Raw genomic sequence first — 27609 nt, 5'->3', positions numbered from 1 at the left:
TCTTGTAGGATTTCAACGTCTTTGTATTACCTCGATTTTACGAAAGCAGTCCAAAAGTTTAAAAGATGGCTATCAAAGTAAAACTCTAAAAACCTCTCAAATCAAATCAAATCAAATCAAATCAAACACCTGACAGAATGTTGTTTGTAGTCTGAGAAACAATACAGACAACTCATCATAAAATTAAAGTAATTCTGTATGCTATAAATAATATTATCAGGGGAAGAACCTTTAGTTTCTTAGTCCAAACTAACCTTAAGAAGCAAAATTTTGTTTGTCCAAAAAGCGTAAACGTTTTTAATTGTGTAAGAAATGTGGACATTTTATTTTTGTCATGTTTGAATATAATCCACATATCTAACCATCATTTGCATCGTCCTTAAATTATATATTTTCGTGGAGACTAACAGGAAATCATTGCAATTTTTCATTTGATTCACTTACCGGAATATGACGTTAAAAGCAGCTCCACAGATTGCAGATTTTTCTTTTTTCTGCAATTTTACGATAACTGAAAGAGGAAGCACGTACTCACCCACAAGGGGACAATTTGTACCATTTTATAGATTGTCTTTCGTTTTTAGTGTGGCACTCTCCTTGGTAGTTCATAAATCAAACGCAAGCAGCAATGCGTTTAACTGTTTCCGACAGGTCGACGTCTTTCAAATTCCGAGAGGCATAAATTGTTTCCGTTCTACACCTGCACAACGTCATCGTACTTTTATAGTATTGAATGAAATCTTCCGCTACCACTTACGGCTAATACAATCATCTTTATGAGGCACGCACTTGAGTAGTATTGGTGTGGGTTCGGCGTGACGTGTTAATTTTATTCCCATAAGATCATATTATGTACGCTTTGCCACTTTGGTCTCATGAAGATAGCGAACAAATTGATGAGTTCAGTTAATTTTCCCAGACGTGTCTTTAAGTAGCTGAACTTAATTGTTTCCCTCAAGAAATGTCCACATGCATCGAAATACCACACACACACACACACACACACACACACACACACACACACACACACACACACACACACACACACACATAATAATAATATGGGAAAAGGTATAAGAACTTTTAAACGTCACTTAATGTTCAGTACTCCCAAACATGTCCTACTTATTTTTGTCCAATTCTGGATGCAGAGTAAGAAATCGGGAAAATTCATTCGGCTCCCTTTTCACCTCATTGCACCAGCTTATTGCAGTGTAAGGCTTAATGGTTTATCACGATCAAATAACATAGCCCATATAAAAGTAATTACGATTGTGACAGGGATGTAAATACGATCCACAGATCTGTTATATCTGCTAAACTGAGTATTTTCTGGTTGGTTGGTTTCTCTGTATTTTAGAATGAAAGCCTGAGTTTCCGGGAGAGGACACCTTCGTATACAACTCTAAATGAAAATTTCTAATAAGGGTTTCTCGATTTCTAGACGGAATTCGAACTCAGATCTTTCTAAGCAAAGAACATCAATGCGAATTAAGATAATGTGGTTCTTCCGGGTTCGAAATGCGTAACTAAAATGTCTGTCAAAAATTATAAGACAACTGTAACTTTCAGGTCAATATTCCAGGTAGACTTGTTAAATTTATCATAAAGATATCAGAAGACATTCATGGCGATCTTCTATGAGTACTTACCAAATAGAACACTAGTGTGTACCAAAATTAATGCATACATTAATAGATAAAAGAGACTTTAAAAATCCACCAGACTTTAAGATCAATTGCCTTTAATTGCTTGCAAAAAAGCACTTAAGGTTTTCGCTTAGCGTAATTACATACATAAAGAAATATTCTGCACTAAATTATACACTATACTACCCACCTAATACCCATTTTGGACCGACATGAGCCTTTAGAATAGTTTTGATACGCCAGTACACTGACTCTACGAACTTCACATAGCATTCTACAGAGGAATATAATGAATTCCAGCACCATCAGATTTTCTAGTGGAAATCATAAACATCTAGTTTCACTACATCCTAAAGATGCTAGGGTTAAGCAGCTTTAGTCACACCTGTATGTTTTTATGGGGAAGTGTAATACCGTCAGTCAACGGTTATCACACGCACATTTTTCCCCACATTCCTGGGAAACATACCTGCTACACGTCGTGGGATGCCTATTACTGGGGATTCTACTTAAACTGAGGATAGATAATATTTTGACCGCTGGGTGTGCATGGCTAAGTTATTGATCTGTCATTAATTACTGATCGCATCATATTTTCTGCAGAGTCTTTCACAAAATTTGATCGAATAAATAACTGACTTTCTTGGAAGTAGAATAATCAGCATTCCAAATATTATTCACTTAGAGGGCGATGTGATTTTGGAAATCTAAGGTGATGTATATGGTTTCTAATATTAAATTATGCGGTGCATTATTGTCTCCGTTGAACCTATGAATTTCATACTACACCAAGCATGTGCTTATATTTTTCTGATTCAACAATATTGTTAACTGTATGCGAAAGTTCTGTGGTTTAGCAGTTCATCAGAAAGATTCCTATAATTGGACCACATATTTATTAAGATAAATAGCAATAAAAAACAAACCCGACAAGTTTTTATGGAAATTCATCTGAATACTTTGAAAACAACAATGGTAAGAGAAGAGCATTACAGTAAATATTCTCGATAAACAAGCACGCACACCTATGCAATCTAAGCAACCAAATTCTAAGTATTATTATTATTTGTTCCATGAAAGACACACTGAAGTATAGTGTGAACCGAGGGGATTTCGCTGGAGGAAGAGGGATATCTTTCTCGTAGCATTTTTTCACACATTACTCATCATACATTAGTCAAAATATGCTAAATGAACATTAGAATTTATCTAGTTGCATAATGATTCAGCAAGAGTTTTGCATGAGACATTATATGCACAAAATGTTATTTTAATGTTACTCTCTTCTGATGCAGATTCAATAAATCAACTTTTAGGTACAACACGGAAGTACTGAGGGACGCGATCTAAATCAAAGACGAATTTATCTCCATACTGAAATGAAGAAAAACTGAGCCGTGTTAGATGGCCGATTCGAAAATCTAGTATCAATTTCGCATTAAGTGTTCTAATAGATTGCCAGATTCAGGTATATGATTATCTTAGTCATAAATGATATAGAAATAAACATAATAATAGAATGGACCCAAAATATAGTTAAACTAGCAAGATACTGGAAACCAAATACAAAAAAGCCAGTTGGTTACAGACCAAGAAAACGATGGACAGACTGACTGTCTGCATTGAGGCACTGCAGATGCAAAAAACAAAGCTTAAAGCAAGAAGAAGATGAAGAAGAGGAAGAAGATAAATGATATCGATATGAAGGAATTGAACTGCAAAAATGTATTTATTACAACACGAATTTATTTTTCTACAATGGGAATTCAGAAAAGTTTAGGCATACAAAAGCAACATATTGTCCACATATCTGTTTTATCCTATTTATGAATAGTTTCCTAAATAGCTAGTCACAACGGTATAAATTTATGTGTGTTCAATGAAACAATCACATCTATGGAGGATAAGCAGAAGTAGTGAATAAGAATCATCTACACGCTCGATCTTTTCTACTAAGCATCAGTAGCTAGACAATATTAATTAAATCTATGATCATGCAGGTATTGTAGTACACAGATAAACAATCGTAAACAGTTAACTTATGAGTTGAAAGGGTACAATAAGTAAATTCTAAGAAGGAAAATGTTTACAAATCTCATGCGTGTGAATCACGACAGTGTAGTTAGCTCTATTTCTTTGTAGAAGAGATAAATCTTCAAATGAATCCTCCCCCTCCCCCCAAATATAATTTTCGAGCTCGAGACGAAAGTTTAGAAATCATCTATACCCAGTTTGGCGGAAATCGTTTTCAATAATAAATTTTGCTAACTGAAAATCAGGAATGCAGCAAGATGCATTTGTCCACTGATATATATACATTTTAAAATCGCCATCCAATCCATACCTGGAAGGAGTAGCTGCCTACTGATGATATAAAAAATGGACGATTTCAACCAGATCACTATTTTCTATTTCCGAGTTATAGACGCTCATTTTATTTTATTATGGAACTTAATCCATGCGTTGAACAAAATACACACACACACATAAAGAAAGAAAGAAAGATTACGGTTTTGAGCCTGTCCTGATTCATAGTGTAGTGCATAACGCGTTTTCAGCTGGTATGCACATTAATAAACTTAAGAATATACATACTGAATGTTTCCAATTAACAGCATGTTCCAAAAATCTAAGAAATCACAAAACAGCATACAAAGTGCCGAATTAAATAAATTCAAAACTTTTATAAATATATAAAAATAAATTCATTTTGAGTACTTTCTGAATGACGTTTGAAGTAAGCTATAATACTCTTTCCTGAAAAAGCACTTCTACTGCAGAAATTTGAGTCACAGGGGGAAAGCCAACATATAGGGGATGAGATTGAAACAATTTCAGAAATTGAATTTAAACAAACATCACTTTCAAAGTATCATTATAAGCATTGTAAGAAAGCATCCGTTTCTACAACTGATTCATATGGAAACAAAGACTTCGTTTTAAAATACTAATTATGAAAAATACTTTGTTACCAGAATGTGTTAACAATGTTGAAATTACTAAAACATGAACTTTAGTTTGCTTGTTTGTTTGATCTTGAATTATATCAAAGATTGCAACAACAATTCGATATCACAGTGCGGAGCGACAATGATAATTTACAGATTAAATTAAGAACACATACAGGGTGTTCGGGATAAATTTGACAGTTTCGTAAGGAAAAAGAAAATCTTCTTTGTATCTATTAAATTTAATGAATTGACAAAAAACATTACAGGCAGAGTTAATTACAATACTATCAACAAGATTTACTCAAAATAACCACCATTAGCATCGATCACAGCTTCAATTCTGCTTCGGAACCTCGAACAAGCTGATGCTACAGTCTCCCTGGGAAGGGCCGCAAAAACTGTTTTAATTTTATCCATTAACTGGGCTTTTGTATTACTGGAAGTGCGATTGGTGTCTTTTTCAACTGCGCCCCATACAAAATAATCCATGGGGTTAAGGTCTGGGGAGTTTGGAGGCCAAACATTTGGACTGGTGAAGTCGTAGAAATTTTCAGACAACCATTTTTGACTTTTCCCAGAGGTGTGGCAAGGGGCCGAATCCTGCTGCCATACATACGGCCTACCATTGGCTACCCTTGTTATCCAGGGCTTGACTACAGTTAGCAACTCCACGAACAAAGCCCGAATTCCAATGCCAGGGTTCTTCAACACCTGTTCCTGCAGATTTGCGAGGAATTCTGCTGTACGAACGCAATCAGATCGTCTGCTAGGGATCTTTCTTCTTGCTACATCCTCGTAGTCACCATTGCAAGTCTCTAGTTCATGCCTGATTGTTTTTACTGTATTCAGGGAGCATTGGGCAGCAGTCGTAATATCCTTATTTTGATGGCGGGCACGAATCATCATGATACAAGTTATTCTCTTCCATGATTCAGGTGGGTTCCAGCTATCCATCCTTTCTGACATCTTGTATATGAATGAAGAAGGGTCCAAACTTTTAAATGAAGAGAAGTGTGTGTTAATACATGTAACTTACGGAAAAATATAATTAATTATAAATATGTCAAATTTATCCCGAACACCCTGTATATGTCGTAACAAGACCCACTAACAACATTCTTTTAAAGCAATTCAATACACTGATAATTATTGATATTTAGAGAGAAATAACAATAGTTAATTCATTTATATTTATAATAAATGCTTAATTAAGAGATAACAATCTTGATATTTCGATTTGCTTTAGTCTTTTAGAAATTACCGAGTTATGTAACATTGATCAGCAACTTATGAAAACAAACTAATTGCATAGTTTGATCCTACATAATGAGAATGTCCAAGAATATAACAAGTAGGTAATTTCTAGATTCACAATAAAAGAGTGATAAACTGAAGTTTCCAGATTGATCGACAAATGACACTAATACAGGCAGTAAAGTTTTATTTATTTATTTATGTCCCTTAATGCCGGCCTGGTTGACCGAGTAGTTATTGTACTTACCTTAGACCCAACGGGCTGCGGGATTGAGTCCCGCTGTGAACATGAATGTTTGTAAATGTCTTTAGGTGGAAGATGAATTTCATCGTCCGAAGTGAGACCACTACCCCAATTATTGGAGGCTTGAGACAGTTCTATGTTTGATCTCTAAATCAAGGTTTCTCAACAATGTAAAAAGTTAAGTGAATTAAACCAAATTAAATTAAAGAACTAACCTACACCCAGTACTACTGTCCTATGGATGTACACCATTCCGTGGGTGAAAGTTACATTAAAAGTTGTAGAAAATAGAATTTTGTGGATCGTTTGAGTTTTATTTGAGAAGTTCTTAAGAAATGTATTTAAAGAATCTTTTTCAATTCCATATAAAGTGAGGTCAGTTGTGCCTTTTGCGATTTCGGCTCCAGCAATAATGACAGACTTCAGAGAACATTGGGTGCCTAACAAGTTCTTCTTCAAGCAAAACCTCGGTATGAATTCTGATACAAAAATTTAATTTCTTGAAAAATTAAAACTTGTTTTCAGAGGGGAGAAGATGAGCAGCACGGAAACGTTTTCCACATTGGTATTGACATGATATTGAACGTTAGCATATCCATGGGCGAGTAAAATAAATTTAGCGCACACCAAGAAATGTTTACAATAACACATTGTGTTATTGTAAACATTTGTAAACATCTACATAAACTGACTGTAAGTTAGTTAAGTAATTGGGAATCTCATTTGGAACAGGCACAGGAGTTTGACAGAACTCAGAATGTATCAATTCTTTGCATATACAATAATTTCTGCAATAATTATACCAAAAATGGTACAATTCTCGTTTAAAAATCTCTTTATTCCTCAGATTTAACAAATACCATTCGATGTTTTCTTCAATTCTCAAGTTGGAAATGAAAAGAAAAACATTCATATGATCCCGATTAAAGAAAATCGACGTTAGACTTAACGATATCAAACACAGGACTACTTCGAATGTTTCAACAAATGTACGAAAGCTGGGCTCCCCGTATTAGATCATAAGAAAAGAACTTCGAAATAGAAACCACTGAATATATGTAAATACTGCTCTCATAGAGAACAAAAGTGCAGTTCAGAGACAATTTGATCATACTGTGTATTCTTTTTTTATAACAGTACTTTCTTTAACTCGCTAGAAAAAGGTTTCATATATAATATGTATAATAGGTTGGTACCTATTACCATCTTATTTTACGTCAGTCAGTTGTAAGGTTTCTAAGATATTTTTCTAGACCATAAACCTGTCTTAAACCATTAACGCAACACTTTAATATGCAGCTTTAAAAATCATCTCGTTAACTAATATATCCAACCAAAGTATTTTTTAAAGTGAATCTCATCTAATTTTGTAAATTGTAGTAGATTAATAAAGTAGTTACATAATATAGAAACTAGAACTGGAGGCCAAAGTGCTACTGGGATAGCACTATTAAGCTTTGATATTTAGCATCTTTATTAGTACCATGGTACTAACATTTAATATATTCCCATGGCTTTTCTCTAGGTACACAGAAATTAGGTTTCTTAATTTGTGTGCCAAATTTGCTTAATCTGCAATATGTTTCTCTATAGAATAGGACCTTTTATAACATCCTTTTATAACATTTCTTCATTTGTAGTACCTCGGTAACTTTTTCAGTCGAGTACGGGATTTCAATTTTTCAGGGTAGTTTGATCAGACAGACTGATCAAACTTCTCTGAAAAGAACAATCAATGCTTAAATTAAGGGGATATTAAATCCCACATAGTTTTAAAACCGAATAAGAAACTCAAAGATTGGAATCAGAGAGTTTCTTGCCGAATATAGTAAACTATAAAGTATCGGCGACACTAGCGTTAGCAAATGCAAGTGATCCTAGTACGTAGTACAATACCGGACGACTCGTTGCAAAGGTGGGGGTTATAGTTTACTATATTCAGTTTATAGTTTACTATATTCGGCAAGAAACTCTCTGATTCCAATCTTTGAGTTTCTTATTCGGTTTTAAAACTATGTGGGATTTAATATCCCCTTAATTTAAGTAATGTTTTCATTGCCGAAATGAAGCTTATTAGCTCTTTATATTTAAGTAACAATCAATGCTTTTTTTTCATATTTTGATATTCAGTCTTCAATGTTTGTTCATTGCTTCCTTACTTTTCCTTAATTAATATTTGTATGGTCTGTCTGTAACTCGTATCTGAATAAATTTCTTTTTCTTCCCAATGGCATACTCATTTTTTTCCTGATCATGTTTAATAACAATAATGTAATCAGTAAGGATTTTCTCGAGTGTTCCTCTCGCCCTCTCTCTCTCTCTCTTTATGAAATTTTGAAACATAGTCTTAACAACTAATATTCTGTTAGTAAATAGAGAAGGTATTTAACAAAATACCTACTCTAGGTATTTTGTTAAATACCTACTTACAGAGAAGAAATTCAGTAGGTATTTAACATTATACCGATCTCTAAATGGTTCTCCTAATTTTCTCCAAACATTTTCCACTCTTCTGCTGAGACCTTCAACAAGCACTTACTTTTACTTTTATTTCTGTTAGCTTCCCTTTTACAATTCAAAGAATTTCTTTCCATCTTTATGACAATACCTTCAACAGGCATAAAGTTGTCGTATTTTCAAGTCTTCTATTGAGCATTTTCCAAACATCTACTTGAACGTTTTCTGTTTATCTAAAATGTTTTTTTCCACACTGAATCCTGAATAATGAATAATACTGTTACTTGTTTTATTCTGCAATTTCTATTGCCCGAATAAGCTAACTTCCACTTATTATCCAGAAGTATATTACCTGCACCGTCTTTCTTTCTTTCTTTGTCTAGATGATTTTATTCATTTGCTTAGCTACATCTTTTATGTTGATGTTTCATATATTAATTTTACTTTTATGCTTCTTAACATCATTTAAAAAATCAGTAATTTTCGTTCAAGGTTTATTAGGTTTAAATTCATGTTGTTAAAGTAAAATAAAACGTAAACCCACAAATGAATACTATCAATCAAAACGTAAGCATTAAAGCAACCATAGACGTAGCCAAGTAAAAATTGCTGATAATAAATTAACTTACAAGCGCGCCATAGAAGTCATTGGTATGATGCGATATTGATTCAGAGTGAAATAAGTTATACTGTTAAACTGAAATTGTGGCTGTATAGTTACTGTAAAAGAGGTTATTCAAATCAAAAACAAATATTCACGTGAAAACCTGTAAAAGACTATCCAGCTTTCTGTGTGGGAAGCTATAAGGAACCCGATGTCAACTAGCATAATTTGATAAAATGATCTTTCAAAATACGACTAAAACCACAGAGTTTGCTTCTCTTATTTTATAATTCAAATTACAATAGATTTTAGCCAAGCATGGTCCACAGTGAGCAAATGCTTGTTTAATGAATTCGATATAATACAGAATGGCGCCAAGAAACAGTACTGAGTAACTACAACGATATATGTTATTGAGTAAACAGGTTTATTAACAAAGAAATATATGTCTGTCCACGATGACACGTACATCCACAACTATAGGTGGAATCTTGGTCTAATAAAGCATTAACGACGGTAGATTACGTGCTCTAAATGGGCACCTTGTCTTTCACGACAGGTTTCGAAGCTCATGCGGAGGTTCTCTGTCATCTTGAAGACGAAGAGTTGGGACATCTGCTGGATATATCGTGTAATTTTATCCCATAGTTCATCAAGGTTTGAAGGAGGGCCATGGTGGAATACCTATTCCTTCAGCTTGGGGGCCATTTTCTCTATCAACTCCGTATGAACGAAAATAATTCTCAACAATAAACGTCTTTTCTTCCAACGTTAACACCACTGCTACAGCTAAATGTAATTCCGTAGACTCTACGCGTGCACTGAAGTATATGTCGAAGTTTAGTACTGTTTTTTTTTGCGTCATAACATAGTAACATAAATATGTCAAGAGTTATCTTCGTCTTCAAGCTAAAAGTGACTTTCATCTCACTTGTGTTCCATTAGTCTGAAGTGTTTCAGCTTAATTAATGGCTTCGAGCAGGAATGGGTAAAGATATACTCCTCGTTTTAAAATACTTCCTTAGCATTAAACAACAAGTTTAGCATATTGGAACAGTAGTTTGGTCAGTTAAATGAACTAACTGATACAGTTAGAGAGAGAGAGAGAGAGAGAGAGAGAGAGAGAGAGAGAGGAGGGAGGGATAATGCGTTTTTCAGTTATACAAATTATTCTAAAATCTGATTATCATTCGGTACCTGTAGTGCACTAAAATATAGATTATTTTGTTCTTTTCGTGCAATTATATAGAATATTTATCCCATCTGAACTCGAACAGAACGTTTTGTAATAGCAGTGCACATCTTATTACTCAGCCACTAAAACTAGAATCTATGACTGCAATAGGAATATTACATTACATCAATCCCCGTCAAAAACCGAAACTTTATATATATATGCGAATTTTTAATTTCATGTTTCAGAACTATTTCATTCTGTTGTAATTGTTATTCATTTTACTTTATTTTGATATTTAATATAATTATTACTTTCTGTAATTATATATTAATAATCTTCATATCGGTGCCACCCAACCATATCATGTACTCAGTAGAATAAGGTCATCACTATCTTCAATCCATCGTCCACGTTATTTGAATAATATTGAAAGCTTCGCTTGTTTAATTTTAATTAAGCATGCAGACATGCAAACTAGCGTAAGAAACGAACTTAACAGAACACTAAACATTTGATTAGTATTTTTGAAATGAAATTGAAAGAGATGTTAAATTAGCCACAATCAGTCGACATCAACATCAGTATTTTCAATAGAAAATATTGCAAATGATTAGTTTCTAGAAGAAAGAATAAGTACAAATATTCAGATAATAAAGTCTCATTCAGAATAATTTTAGTATAAATAGTAAATTCTGTTAATCGAATCCATTTCCTGTTCTGATAATATAAAAATCATGCAGGATAGCGACGTCAGCATGCGGTTCTCATTATTGAACGGACGCATTTCACGTTTGTCGAAACGGTCAGATTAGTTACAGTTTTCTTCCGGTGGCAGGCAAAAGGATAGAGTAAAACACATCGCCTTCTAAAAAACATGCTCGATCGGTATTGGTTTCTGTTGTCCTCGACACAGATACGGACATAATGACATCGTCAGTTGTAATGACAGACACCAGGGGGTACCGTTATATCTCACAGCAATAGAAGTTTATATGAAAGCGATAAGTTCATTTAGCTTTTAATTAAATTATAGCCTTTCGAATGGAAAAAACTTAATAACTTAGAACGAATATATTAAAATTTTTATTTACATAGTTAATAAATAAACGATGGTCTAAAAATTTCCTTCTTAAAATTTGCATAATTTGAATATTATTGGCATCGCCCACCCTGAATAATTTGATAAGTAAGAAAACTAATTACAAAAACTCCATTTATCAAAATCATGCGTCGTATTTGCTATTAGCATGAACTGAATTAACTTTTTGGTTAGCGATATTTGCTTTCCTTATGTCTTCATCTAAGAAGAATCAAAATAAGAAGAACCGCACCTTGACATTTACTCCTTTATGTATTTCCTCAAAGAGAAATAACTCAGTGATCAGAAAATATTCCGAGTGTGAAGTATATTTCTATAGACCGTCGACTCTCAAGGGAATAGGGTACACGACAACATGCAATATTGTAAGCTACGGTTACCATGACAACACAATGGAAAAACCACAGGACTGCAGCTGATACATACATTTCGCATAGTCTGGAAATGAAACCAATAGGAAAACACTTCGGAAAGCAAATGCAATGTACATGTACAGGCAGCAAACTTGTTAAACAAAGTTTGCACTCGCAATTCTGGGAATTACAGAGCATGTGGTGTTCGCGGAGACTACTGTTATGTGTACGAGAAGTAAGCCTTATGAAACATTACGCGCAGTAATAAATTCTCGATTCATGTCAAGACTGCTAATGAGCTCTTTGTTTAGTTCATATATAATTATGATTCTGTCATAAACAGCAAGAGGCAAGAGATAATCAGGTGTTCGTGGGGAAAAAAAGGAAGCTCTTTTATCCTTCGATATATGAATCATATTTTTTCCAAATAAACTCTTGTTATCTCCGTAGATTCAACAAGAAACTCTATCGGTAGCCACTGATCAGCACAGCCCTAACGAAGTTCGACAAATATGTTACATATTTTATTTTTTTGTTTATTTTTATTTTCTCTCTCTCTCTCTCTCTCTCTCTCTCTCTCTCTCTCTCTAGATTAATAGATTATTCAGATTGTGACCAGTTAAACAGATAGAGAGTTTCTTTGGATGCGTAGTTTCTGTTGTGTTGAAATTTTATTAAGCCTTTTTCAGGCAAGGCTAAGCAGCTGATTTCAGGCGATGACTCACCCCCCCCCCACCACCACACACACAGATTTAACAAATATAACGGTATTAGCAGACTAGGTGGTTAACGGGTAGCAAAATAAATCGTCTGATAGATTACAATAATTTATTTCAGTGGAAACAGAGAAGACGATGAAACTGAGAATATAAGTTAATCATCGTATTTTTGTTTTAAAGAGCCTCCACAGTTTCGACGAATCCCTTTGGCTGGAAAGACCTGGGTTTGCATCCCGTCTAGCACGTGAAGAACCTTTATCAAGGATTTCTACTGAAGGTGAGTTAACCGGCCTCATATGAAGTTAGCGGGCTTTTTTCTTTCGAGAAATTCGGATTTTTCATCCCGCAAAAAGGCAGGAAAACCACACGTAATTTTACACACATAAATATATATTTAAGCCTAAGATTAACTAACTATCATCATCATCAATCGCCTGATATGTACCATCTAGAAGTGTTCAGGTTACTATGACAACACTACATGATTAAGTTTACATTATTATTAATCTCCTAACAACAATTTTCCTCCATATCAGATCAGTCTATTACTTGTGAGAACTCCAATATTGCCATATCTATCATTTCGTGCTTCCAAGGCACTTCTGACCGATAAATGTACCTAGACCTTGGTCTTCCTCTGGGTCTCTTTCCTACGGATCCATCATCTATGGATCCTTATCGTATATCCCCACCATTTTCTCAACTATTTGTCTTAAAGTAAAACTCTGATCTTGACAACCTGTATTTGGTCTCAACCCAGCTTGTTCTTCTCCAAGTTTCTCTTCCACAATCTTTCTCAACCTCTTTTCAAGTATGTTTGCAGATTATCTCATCCTAAAATTATGTTACGAAAGCCAATCCTAGCAAGTCGTGGGTTTTATGGGCCTGTAAGTATATAGCGGATTACCAATTTTTTGTTATAAAAACCTCAAATGTGAATTTACGTATAATACATACTTTAAGATGAGGATTGTACGTAAAACGGTATTACATGTAACTAGTGTACATATAATAAAATAGTATAAACTATATTTATATAATTTATACTATTGATAGGCACTGTGTATATTTAATTATAGTTAATTAATGTACATTACATATCATGTCTGATATTAATATACATAACGGTTATATAAAAATTACGTATGCATAGTAATCTCAACAGTTCTGATAATACCTTACCGTCTTGTAATCTTCAGTGGAACACCATTCAAAAACAAGAACCTACAAAACTAGTACAACGAATGTTGCGCATGCATTCCAGCATGATTAAAGTAGTGAGTTATATTTTGGTATATGACGTCAAAGTGATAACCCATAAACACTATGCCATCGTGTATCTTCGCGAAATATTGGTACAAATATCCTGAACATAATGCTTTAATTTACTAATGCATTATACAGATATTGCTTGTGAAGTTCTTATATTTAATAATGTCTACTATATCTTGTATTTGTACATATCTATTTTGCGGATGCTGTTTTTCTAGCATGTTCTCAACATGTCAAACTATACAACACAAAGAAAGCATGAATCATCTGAAGCTATTTTTCAAGATGATTTCCAATTTGCTTAGGTTTATCCCATCATTTTCTACGAGTTTTTCAGGCGCCTATAATAGACAGAGACGATTGATTATATCTTATTTTCACTTGTGTAATGATAGCTGTCACGGTTGTTCTTCATACAGTCAAACATATAGTCACTAAGAGGCAAGTCAGGACCAAAAGGAGGAGATGAAGTCGCTGGTGATGTTCTTGCACTACAACAAAAACAACAACAACAACTCCGGAGAATGATAGGTTGTTGTTGTTGTTGTTGTATAATAGTTAGTTCTAGGTGAAAATGTTTTCGACACATTGCTTCCATTTTAATACAAAAAGAAAGTATGGAAAATAGAAGATAAAAAAAAAGATCCACATCGATTATGTTTATTTAGAAAAAAATAAACATAAATTGTATAAAAAGTTTTGCAAAATGTTTTCAGCATTTTTGATAACTCAGCCAAAACTGTTAAGTTATCAAAATGTATTACAGCAGTATCAACCAAACTGCGGTATGTATGCGAGTTGTGTTATTGGCATACAAAAAACCACTAGAGAATACACGCAGTGAACAGACAGAGCGGACTGAGCAGATAGGATTAATCACCCACCACTCATCTGATTATGAATTAGGTTTATGTTAAGGTTGGTTTGGTTATGACAAAAATATAGTGTAAGTCGACATGATATTAAAAGGCCATTACTGGAAAAAATAATTCAATACGTGTATTTTCATTGCAGTTTATTATCAAAAATGAATATCTATAATAAATCTCACGGTATTGATATGAACACAGATCGATAAGAAAATAACTATTTATAAACTTAAGAGTTCAAAGTTTTTCGCTGGTATTATATCCAGCATCTTCAGAGTACACAATACGAAGTTCGTTACAATTGCAAGACAACCACAATCCGGTGTAACCGTGGGGCTAGTATAAGTAATTGCAGCGTGCAACACAACACAACACTCAAGTCTTAATAGGGCGCCATCTTGGTTAAAAATAAAAAATAAAAAAAAGTTCAAAGTTTTGAAAATAGTAGTCCAAATAATAGTCTTAAATGGTGATGTTCTTGCATCACCATCTAATACTATTATTTTCTATTTAGGATGACTATAATAGTCATCCTAAGACTAAATATTAATTTGGTCTTAGGATGACTGTCTCCCAAATCTTTGGTAGATTTATACAGCCATACTTGTTAAGGTTTGGAGTATGTTTTAAGGCTTCTGTTGATTCCAGGACCAACCTGTTCTTGCCATCAATCCTACTACGAACAGACAGGAAGAACTGTGGACATCCGCCTCAGTGGACACAAAAAATATATCCGACACTGTCGCTACGGCAAGTCGGGTCTGGCAGACCATGCTTTGGATACCCCAGAACATAGGATCAATTGGAAAAAAACAAAAGTACTGCACAGAAGCTTTTACAGGTCAGAGGTTGTTCATCAGCAGAAGCCTTAAAACATACTCCAAACCTCAACAAGTATGACTGTATAAATCTACCAGAGATTTCGGAGACAGTCATCCTAAGACCAAATTAATATATATTACTTTTATTTTATTTTATTTTATTTTTCAAACTTTCTAAGACTATTATTTTGACTACTATTTTCAAAACTTTGAACTTTATTTTTTAACCTAGATGGTGCCCTATTAGGACTTTAGTCTTGTGTTGCACGCTGCAATTACTTATACTAGCCCCACTGTTACGCCGGATTGTGGGGCTAGTATAAGTAAAAATCTATGAAGTATTTCCCGGTTAACATGTAAACAGAAAGCGTTATACTGTAAATAGAAGGAATGTAAACAGTAAAGAGATGAAAATAAAAGTAACAAACATATAAATTAAGCAGGTTCCTTCTCGATATGCGTGTAATTAACTAGGAGGATCATTTAATTCATTCAGGTGATATTTCACCTGTGCTTAAAGGATAAAACAAATACATAAGACACCGTTTGTGGTACAGAATGCCACTTATCAAGTTGTCAATAACCAAAATGTTTTAAGGTGAACAAAATAGCCTCATATTAGTAACATATCTTTCCCAGACAAGAACAACGATAAACTGATTTTATTAAGTTCCATTTAGCAAATAATGCGAATACAGAATGGAGGGGGGAGTGCATAAGGAGCAGTCCGAGCAACAATCTGACTGCATTTTATTCTTTCCCAAACTGGAAATGGCATGTAGTGTCATAAGATTCTTTTAAAAAAGATTTAAACAAATTCGGCTCATTGTTTTGGATTTTTAGAACTATTCAAAATGCACAGATGATAAAATATTTTATAGTAATCTTACCTAATTATTGTATATATGTATTTACCATAATTAATCGTTTTCCAGTAAATATCATCTGTATGCTAGTGTTAATGAAATTATGAAAGAATTAAACCAGGAATCGGTCACAGAAAAAATTTTAAAAATATAAACATAAATGGATGTAACACGTTGAAAGAATGAAAACACAAAGATTAATAAAACAAGCCTTAAATTACAAACTTATGAAAAAGAAAACCAGAACATCCTCCAAAGAGATTCCACGATGACCTCTAAGGCCGGAATAGTCCCTAGGCCTATTTTCTTGAAAAGCATGATAAAGATACTGGATGTGCCCTATATAGTGCATGCCATCTAATATACTGCAGTTGTGATTTACAACAAAGCAAAAAATGCTAGTCTTCGTGTCAGAGAGAACAGTTAAACAATTATGATAAAAAAAGGTACAAAAATCAACTAAAATCTTTGAGGCTTCAATTTATAAAATCATTTAAACAATATATAAAATCTCGATTGATTTCAGGACTGAAGAGAGATGTATTATTACAAAAGAAAGAATTACATTACAAAACATATCATTATAAGGCCACAAGAAAATTCTTTTGCACTTGAAGGAAAGGCATTCAAATGCTAGATTCACATGATTGTTGTGAGAGAGAAGAAATGAAAACTCGTTATAAGCAAAGTATTAGGTCTGCTGCCAGTATAATATAATATAATAAAATATAATAACCAAAGAAAGCGTCAAAAAGTTTTCAGAAATTCACACGTCTGCTATTTTATGTGCAAGCCTCAAATTTCAAGTTGCAATTTCAAACGAAAGAGCCTAAAATGTGCCATGAATGGACACTCATCATGTAGCGTGACTATAAAATAATTAAACAAACAAAAACTCGCATAACTCAAATGTAATTTAGTAATTTCAAGTAAAGAAAAGAAATCTTACCTGCGTGGTGTGTCGGATGGATTATCGCTGACGATGATGCTTGACGGAAGAAAAGAGGAAAGGACGAGGAAGATAAAAACGCAAACTGTAATTAATGAAGAAATGATCATAAAAAGCCTCAAGTATATCTGTTGTTAACAATGTTTCTTCATTAATTACGATTTTCTCACACCACTGGAGAGTTCACTTATGAAAATACATATTTTTTAAACATGAACTTCAGTGATATTCGAAATTCATTTTTTTTCACTAGCCCGGCAGTTATCAAAGCAATAATAAAAGACAAATACTGCATATGAACGCTTAGGAAGAGTTTATAATTTCATAAGCTTTCGAACACCTTCAAAACTTTTAAAGTAAACAGGTCAATGTGCAAACATTGATCCATTTACTTTAAACAACCTACTTGTTTGCCTACTTGATATGGGATAATAATTATATTTATTCTCTCCCCTTTAATATCTAAAATGCAATACACTGTTATTCTAGTTTCTTTCGTTGATTAATTCTTAAAAACTCGTTCTTAGGAAAAAAGGACTTATCCTTTTATCAGAAAAAATAAGGAAAAACATTCCAGGTTCCGAATACTATAGGAATTAGCTGTCTATAAGACCATCGAAAATCGTTTCCATACGCTGAAAAAACATCGAAATATGTGAAGAATTTGCTATTACGACACTCCGGATAAAGAATGCGAATTGTTTGGCTGGCTAAATTCGTAACCATCGATCATGTTCTTTATTTATCGAATAATAAAAGTATTATTAAATAATTAAAGAACTTTGGATTATTATTATTATTATATTAATAAATCATTAATCATTTGTGATTTTTCAATATAATAGTAATACAAAGACGACTGTCGATTTATTTCATTTTGTTGTTGTGTGAAAATTTTTCGATTTACTTTATTATTTATGAAGTAATATTGATAACACTCTTAAAATCAAGTTTCAGAGTACAATCTCATCGGGGATCGGTTACGAATTAGGGCTGAAGCAAGTAAACTATGAGGCAAAGATACGATTATTATGCCTGTCAGTTGCTTGTGTTTTTCTCGCCGACAGGCGACAAAAAAAACTGCTACCTTCTCATTCACTAAATCAACTTCAACGGAAGAAGGTCTTATAAAGGTTTCTCGTGTGCTAGAAAGAATTCGAAACCAAGGCTTTACAAATGCTGTATGGTTCTTGCAACTCTGCTACTGAGGTGTTTCCATCTCATGAGATGGTCTCTTCAACATCGCCTTCATATTATCAGATTATCTCTTGAACACCACCTTTATATTAGTATTATCTATAACAATATTTAGCGTACATTTTTCTGATATATTTTGATAATTTCTTTACGTAGTATCAGATGTCAAGAAGCTTCACATTTATCATACATCTTAATGCATTATTATTGTTATCAACAGTTACTTCTTCTTCTGCAGCTTTTTCCACTTAAGTAGGGTCGCTGTTTGTGGTGAGTCTCCTCCACAACTTCCTGTCTTGGGCTGTAGCCACATCCAAGTTCTTCATCCTCAAGTCCTCCTCCACCTCCTCAAGTCTTCTTCCCTCCTCATCACACGACCAAACCATCTCAACCTGGCCTCCTGTATCTTTGCTCCTAAGTTTGTAACTTTCACCGTTCCACCGTTACATAGTCATTTCTCAGATGATCCTTTCTGGTCACACCGTCCACATAAGCATTCTCATCTCCGCTACCTCTATCCTTCTAATGTTATTTTTCCTCAGGGCCACAGTTTCCAAAGCATACGTCATAGTTGGTCTCACTACTGTCCTGTAAATTTTGCCTTTTAGATTGATTGGCACCCTCATCAGATAGCACTCCAGCCATCTCTCTCTATCCAGTTCCTCCATCCCACTTCCTTCTCAGCCTCACCATCCTCTTTCATTGTTGAACCTAAGTATCTAAAGTCACTGACCTTCCTCATAACATCTCCTTCCCGATCTGTCTCCTGGCTACCTCCACTTTGCAACATATATAATCTGTCTTACTTCTGGTCAGTCTCATACGTCTCTCTTCCAGTACTTTCCTCCAACATTCCAGTTTGGCTGCCACTTCTTCTCTTGATTCTGCATACAACATAGTCCAAGGCGAGTCTTCTCTCACTTCTTCCGTCACCTCCATCACAATATTAAACAGGAAAGGACTTAATGCAGACCCTTGATGCAAGCCAACTGTCACTGGAAAACTTTCTGTCACTCGCAGGCAGGTTCGAACACTTGTCTTCACATTTCGTACATCTCCTGCACCTACATGACATATTTCTCCGGTACCGTCTTCTCCCTCAGGCACCTCCAGACTTCTTGCCATGGCACTCTATCATACGCTTTCTCCAGATCAATAAATACCGTAGCTCCCGTTGCTTCTCTCGAAACTTTTTTATCATCTGTCGTACCCCAAAGATAGCATCTGTGGCCGATCGATCAGGCATGAACCAAATTGCTCTTTTGCAATCTCCATCTCCTTCCTCAGTCTTCCATCAAGAACCCTTTCTAGGATTTTCATTGTGTGGGACATCAACTTTATTCCTCTGTAATTCTTACAGTCTTGTGCATCCCCTTTACCCTTGTATGGAGACAAGAGTACTTTTCCTCCATTCCTCGGGTATATTTTCCTGTTGGTAAACTTTCATGAACAGGTCCCACAGCAGGTCAATTCTCTCTTCCCCCAGAGCCTTCCATGCCTCTACCGGAATCCTGTCTGGGCCCACCGATTTTCCAGTCTTCATCCTCTTCATGGCTTCCTCCACTTCAACTCTACTGATGTTCTGCACCATCCCCTCAGAAGGCCACCCTTTTTCTCTGTGAGTCCTCGCATTTTCCTTATTCAAAAGTCCCTCAAATTATATTCTCCATCTGTTTCTTATGTCCACATCCTTCCAGCATATTCTTCCTTCAGTGTCTTTGATCTGCCTCACACGTACGATGTCCATTGAAGCCTTATTTCTATATTTTGCTAATCGATAAATCTTTCTCTGTCCTTCCTTTGTTTCTAATTGATCAAAAAGGTCTTGATATGCCATGGCCTTCGCCTGTGCAATAATTCTCTTGGCTACTCGCTTTTACTCTCTATATTCCTCTCTGTCCTCTTCCACTCTTGACTCGTCCCACTTCTGTTTTGCCTTCCTCTTAGCCGTCACTGCTTCTTGTACATCATTATTCCACCACCAACCCTCCTTCTGCTCTGTAATCTTTTGGGATATTTCACCAAGCACCTCAATTGCACAGCTTAGAATTTTGTCTCCACCAGTCTTGTACACTTTCTAGTCCATCCGAAATCCTCTCTAACACCTTCTCCCTAAAACGGTTCCTCACACTCTCTTCTTTTAAGCGAAAGCACTTAATATTCTTCCTCCCATGGCTTCCAAAGGTTCTTATCTTCGACTGTAAAGGTTCTTATCTGCACATAGTAACTGTTATCAACAGTTACTATGTGCAGGTAAGTATACTTGTCACGATGTTTTCACGACTTATCAAACAATAAGGTGTGAAGTATCATGACGTTCTTTCAGTATACTGCTACTACTAATAATAATAATAGCAATTTATGTACTTTCAGGTGATTAAGGCTCACGACATGCAAGATTGGCTTTCTTAATTATAATTTTAGGATAAGGTTACGGCTTGTCTAGTACCTAAATGTATATTTTTGTTTAAATTGAGTATTTTCCTTGCCGGATGGTGGGATGAAAAACCCTGTTACCACTACGAGACGGTTAATTCATCTTTAACTGAAAAATCCATTAAAGTTTTCCACGCCCCAGATGCGATTCAAATTCAGGTCTTTCCAGCTAAAAGACTTCGTCGAAACCAACTCCTAGGGAAGCTCTTGCTTTTAGTATATTAAAGACAATTAACTCTCCAACAATTTGATCAAAGTATCCATCGCAATGGAATGTGCACACCCAAGAGAAGTGTATCGCTTTACATTATAATGGGGTTACTTAAATATATTTCAACCGTTATTGTGATCTCATCAGTGCACGAAATAAATAGAACTATATCTTGTATACTCATTAGAAATCCATAATGGATGAAATATTTCCAATATATAAGTATATTAGAATGTAATTCGTTTCAAGTGTAACATTTGTGAATCCAGCAAAAAACTTTCTATTCAGCAAAAAAGATTTCGCTCTTTTTATAATAAAAAAATTGCTATGGTATTAGCTTAAAGTATCTCCGAGGGTCTAACTTATTACTGAGGAAACTACAATGAACACCAAAACATGTCTAAGGAAAGTTTTCACTAAACTTAGCGCAAAAAATATGTGCTGTCTAAGAAACGTGTTTTGCACTAACAACGAATCCTGGAGAGAACCCGTGAAATGAGCGACTTCTCATTACACAAACAAAGGAAGTCCTAAAGTCACTTGCTGCATAAACTATCGCTTACATATTATTTTAAGTAACGTAGTCCCTCTGTTGCTAAACACAATGCGTTTATAACCATTCTGACGGTAATTTATTATAAAGTCTGGGTTCCCCTTACCTGAAACCGCATACCATTTTGTATGGAACTTGTAAAGGTGTTCCTTTCAATACCTGTGATATAACATATAAAAGGATATGGCCACTCTATAATGAACTTCGTGTAGCGCCTGATGATGTTTTCATCACTAAAGATGAACAAGGATGACGGTCCATTTTCTCCGTAAGGGTGTTGGCCTCCTTTTCTTCGAGCCATTTCTTGACTTCGACGATTCCTTAGGCCTCCATAACCGTCAAAATAGGACAGACCGTCGGCTCCTTCACCCCCACCAGCAGCTTCGGCTTGCAACGCCGATAGTCTAAAAGAATAAACAAGAGTGGATTATGATTTTTGAAAATAGCTTTTCAATATAGAATCTACTGTTATTGCACTGGGTTAATGCTGCTAACTAAAAATAATTTTAAGAAAGCAATTTTACTCCTGTATTGCTGAATAATAATGCCAAACTTTTCTAGCATTCCAAATAATTCTACACTCAATGTACATAAAGATCAATGGCCTAGTACACATTAATAGTCATTAAATTATAATATAATATAATTTCAGTAACTCAATAATATCCGTAATAACAGTAATAGTGCCAGATAGTAGATTGTAAAGCGCAGATAATACCATGTTTTCTCAGTACTTGACTCATTTTTTTTTTTTTTTTACATATGAGCTGCTTTAAGGGATATTTAATATGACTGTTTTTAATTTTTATAAATCGTTTTAGTTTCAGTTTTACCATGTATCTATCGGTTAAAAGAAATGTTTGTTTCACGATACCCTATCTGATAAACTGCTAGTAGTCATGAACGTCTGAATAATATTAACGCCAGGCGATCAAAAACTTCCTTGATGCAATGAAATAGGAATAAAAGATGACAAAGATTTGTCTATTGTTTATAAACTGAAACAATAAGTGCTACTTTATTAAGATGCAGTCATCATTGGTAAACCAGAAAAATGAAAAGACAAAAAGATCTGTTTACATCCGCATCGGAGAACACAAGAAATCCATCATTATGGCAAGTCAGGACTGGTATACCATGATTTGGATACCTGTTCGTACAGAATTGGATGGAAGAAACAACGACTGTATTATATATCAGACAGACTATTTTTAAAGTTCGAAATGGCTAAGAAACACTTTTCTATCCTCAACAAGTATGGCTGTATTAATCTGCCAAAACGTTGGCAGACAGTAATCTTAAGATGAACGTACCATGCAGGCTTTCGATACCAGTTCTGAAGAAATTGGATCGTTGATTCTTATTAACGTAGTGTCCTATGAGTATTCTTCTGTCGGGTTAACGTGTTTTGCAGGATGAAAAACCAGAGTTCCAGGGAGAAAAAAACTTTCCACCTCCGTATAAGATCGGCAATGCTAGGCTTTTCCAACAAAAGATCATTATCGAAACTGAATGAGCTACACAAGCTAACTTCCACCTAACGTAAAAACGTCTTCTGTACGTTAGACGAAGCCAAAGTACGACTTTAGATCTTTAGTCCGTTTTCATTTGAGCTGTTTAATTTACTCGTTGTTGGGTTTGTACTGTAATTAATTAGTAGTTGTATCCTGTTTGAAGTCAAGTGAAATAAAACCAGTTAATAAATATGTTTATAAGATTTATTGTTTTTGATGCTCTAATACCTTGAAAAAGACACGCATAACACCCAACACTTAAGCCTGTCTACAAAATGAATGAGTTTACTTTTGTTAGTACAGAAGTTCTATCTGTACCACAAATGAGAAACAAGAAGCGAAAACATATATAAATATATACTTGAAAGGAAAATAGCGTACAGTAATTTTTCTTGTACTTAATTTTCAAATATAGCAGTGCATACTAAGGCAACTCATGACAAGGCTAGAGGAAACTGTCCGCTATCACGATTATTCAATAAATGGAACGTTGAGTAGCATTGGCACACGCTTGTTTAAAATAGTATTTATCCAACTTTAGTGTAACCGAACATTACAGTCCAATACAATAAATATATCGCATTATGCTGCTATATGCATAGTGCAACGATAATCTGTAGGTATCATGCATCAATAGCGAAAAACGTTTTTGAAAATTTCAACAAAACTGACTTAATATCTGAATTGTATAACTTTTATGGGATTCACATAAAAAGTTATGAAACCCTTAACCGTTTATATTTTCAGTTGTATTTTTCAGAAATTTAATGAATATGCTTATGGTTCTTGGTGTGCGGTTACCTTCTTCTCTTGGTACTTGTTGCATTGTCATTTTCTCTTGCGTATAAGTTGCAAATGTCTTTTAGTGTAGCAAACTCAGTTTCACCGTGTATTACTCTCTTCCAAGTGATACGGACATGTATGTGAACTTTCTTCTATGGATTACAGTGGGGAATGTAGCCTTTCGTTGATTACTTGATGAATCTGTCGCAATCATTGTCCGAATAGTACGGCTTGACGACCTCTTGTCAGCTGGTTGTAAGCTTGGACTTGGCACCCTCACTCCGTATTGATTTTCTTTCTATTTTTTTTTCTTTCAACATCGTTCATCTGCTCTTGTCTCCTGCTGCTGTCAAAAACAACTGTTATGTCTACTTAATACGTCTGCCACACTATAGTTTATAAACAGACGGGTGCTGCTTCTCAAGTGACCGTGCAATTTAATTCGGTCATTCGTTGTTTGGCTGTTTATCAGGGTCAGTTTTATTTGTGAAAAGCAGATATCCAATGTTTCTGTTTCGGTCGTTATACACATATGCTCATTTCTCTGTGAAGATGTTTCACAATTTCTCTGTTTGCGTAAGTCTTTTTTTTTTGTCTTAATTTTTCCATGTGAATGGACCTCTGCATTTTGTTTCCTTCTGCTTCTTTTGCAGTAACGATATATGGGTGTGTGATTGACGATTAAAAACGTTGCATCTGAGTTATTAATTTGTGGTGCAATCATCATGACAACAGTTTGGGCCAGTGATTGAAATCATGCGGTCTACTATGCGGTGTATAGCAGAACACTTTTTCCTATATACACCCCCCCACACACACACACACATGCATCATGCTGTAGACGTTCATTCTAAATAGAGACATGGCATTAATAAAGTCATACGCTGGGATGACTGGAATTAGTCTAAATAAACTAGGATGATAAGACCAGAGTATTAAGTCTGTAAATTGCGTATATTTTTCTCGCTAGTTTGTTTACTAAGGTGAAAACCTAACCCCAGTTTCAAAGGGGAAACTGACACCTTCACATGGGATGGGCTAACTCACTTAAAGGGGAGAAGAACTTATAAAGTTTGCTCGCGTCACAGATGAGACTGGAATCTATGTCCTTTCAACCGAAGAGCAATGTCGCGATATCCTCACTAATGCCCTACGCAGGCGATGAAATCATAAGTAACGTTTTTTGGGGATTATGATAATAATGAATGATAATGAATGGTTAAGGTTAAATAAGTGTAATCTCATGAAAAAAAATTATAAATGAAAAATTATTACAACCACAGAAAACAATCATTTTAATACAAACGAAGAGCTTACACAAGTGCACATCGATACTATCATGTGATTACAGTAAAAAGAAGATGGAATATTCAAGAGATCGTTATCGTTGGCATCAACTGAAAATCAGACATACACAGAGATTATTAAGAGAGAGAGAGAGAATTTTGATGAAAATTGGTGACGGTTGTGTATGCATGATTTCCTAAGGTGGGAATTCTACGGCGTCTGATTATTCAAAGGGATGTTCTAAGTTTCCTAATGCTAAATTTCTTTATATAAATGTTTAGTACTATATCTATTAACCTGATAACAATTGATAGAATAAATTCAACAGAGTACAATATCTGTCAAGATGTGAAGGTAAATTGGTATATCGTCCTTCATTTTAGAGGCCCAATCATTCAACGGAGAAATATGAAACTGTCTTAATGTTAAGGAAGAATGTGTATCCCTCTGTTTATCTTGTATACAACTCGCTCCAAATTCCTGATTTCTAATTTGACTCACCGATTTGGAAAAAATGGAAACTATTTTGCTATTATTCATTCTGAACACTCTAGAAAAGAATTTAACAGTTTCGAAAGGGTTTACTTTCCATGGAGAATCTTTTTCGGCAGTTACACTCATTCATGTACTTTAGAAAAATAAAAATGAATAAACCCTGTAATATATATATTTTATTCTCTAAAGGGAGTAGGCAGGACGAATTGATCCTAACTGGAAGGAAAGGATGGTAGACAAATGCCGCTATCTCGTGTTTCTTAACTGTAACAATATATTAATGAAGGGGATACAAATCCTTTGATGTTTATCTGCCAGTAAGCGAAACTCTAAGATCTAGGACTAAGATCTATGAGTTTTATACCGAAAAACTATCGGCAAATCCAAGTGTAAGTAACCACTTGGTAGTAACCACTTGGATTTGCCGATAGTTTTTCGGTATGAAACTCATAGATCTTAGTCCTAGTTCTTAGAGTTTCGCTTACTGGCAGATAAACATCAAAGGATTTGTATCCCCTTCATTGTTATTAAGGTTACCAGATATAATAGATATAACCCAGAAAAATAGCCTTTTGGCTTTTATTCTACGTAACAATATATATGAGTGTGTGAAACAGAGTGAGTTCTACGGTCGATTTTCTTACGTTTTATATGAAGGAACACTCAAGAAAATTGATCGACACACAAGCAGTAGATTTTCCTCATAGAAACCTACTTGCATGTACCCAAAAGCCTACTTGTCTGTACCAAATATTGACTACCTCAGAAACCGACTGAAAAATAGCTTAGAAAAAAAATCAATTATTAGGCAATTATAATCTAATTCGTAACATTTCTCTTCTGACAGTCTATCATTATGTAAAAAGTGCCATTCAGTGCTCTACTGAATGGCACTTTTGGAGAAGATTACGTAATTGACGCTTCCAGTGAAATTCTAAGCATTCTTCTAATCAAATGTAGCAATATTTGCTCTTAATTCCAATACTGATATGAAAACGTAGTAAGAAATAACAATCCTTCATGCAAATATAAATTACACCTGATGCCCAATCTTATTTAGTTATATGCAAAATGTTAGTAAATCATCTTGATCCCTTGATTGAAAACTTGAATTTCAATAACTCTTCTTAATTTCTTGAAAAATAATAATGCTTAAAAATTTAATGATTATTAGTTAAATTTCTTCCAAATAGCATAAATAAAAAGTGATTTCGGATAGTAGTTCTAACCTAGTTGGAAAATACTGACACAAAAGAAGAGATGAATAAAACAAAATATAATCCCAACCTTAACAAAATTAGACCTTTGGTAGGATTAGAAATCGCTGAGTATTTTGCTGTTTTCATCCATCCAGAAACTGCTGGACTTCATTTATTTAAGCTTTATTTATACTTTTCAATGGTAGAGTACAAACGGAGAAATTGAGATATTTCTAATGAGAGAAACTTAATAAAACTAATTACGAAGATGAATCCTTGCTGTATGAAGTTTTTTCAATTTTTCCATCTGTGGCTTTTGATCGAAACTTGGTGTCGGGGATCAGAAACCATCGATCAGAACTAGGGTTTTCAACAACTGGAAAATTAATTTATTTTATAACTAAACCTCAAATGTTAGCGATAGTGAACTGAGAGACCAAGAACTAAGTTAATAGTATGCTCGTAAAGTTGATTTTATATTGGTTAAAGATATGGTTACGTTATAAAAAATTCAGTTAAGCATTATTGATTTTTAAAAGGTGTCCAATAAGAGAAGTAGCTTAAATTTTGTAGAACAGCTCCTATACATGATATGGAGCTATGAAAGAGATTATAATATAAAATTATTACTAGTAAAGTGAACGTTAGGC

General features: G+C 34.5%; 1 protein-coding gene across 1 annotated transcript in view; it reads right to left on the bottom strand.

The window, feature by feature from the left end:
• The window catches only part of LOC150100847 (voltage-dependent calcium channel type A subunit alpha-1-like), a 1659894-nt gene that overhangs the window by 1438381 nt on the left and 193904 nt on the right, over positions 1-27609 (bottom strand). The window contains exon 2 of the mRNA XM_090401918.1: positions 21867-22085. Within this exon, the coding sequence (XP_090258044.1) occupies positions 21867-22085 (219 nt within the window). The remainder of the gene's footprint in view (positions 1-21866; positions 22086-27609) is intronic.

Source organism: Typopeltis vanoorti, chromosome 12 (genome assembly GCF_054136105.1).
Source record: "Typopeltis vanoorti isolate ZY-2024b chromosome 12, IOZ_Tvanoo_1.0, whole genome shotgun sequence".
Classification (NCBI taxonomy): domain Eukaryota; kingdom Metazoa; phylum Arthropoda; class Arachnida; order Uropygi; family Thelyphonidae; genus Typopeltis; species Typopeltis vanoorti.
This window is presented reverse-complemented; position numbering and strand designations above follow the sequence as displayed.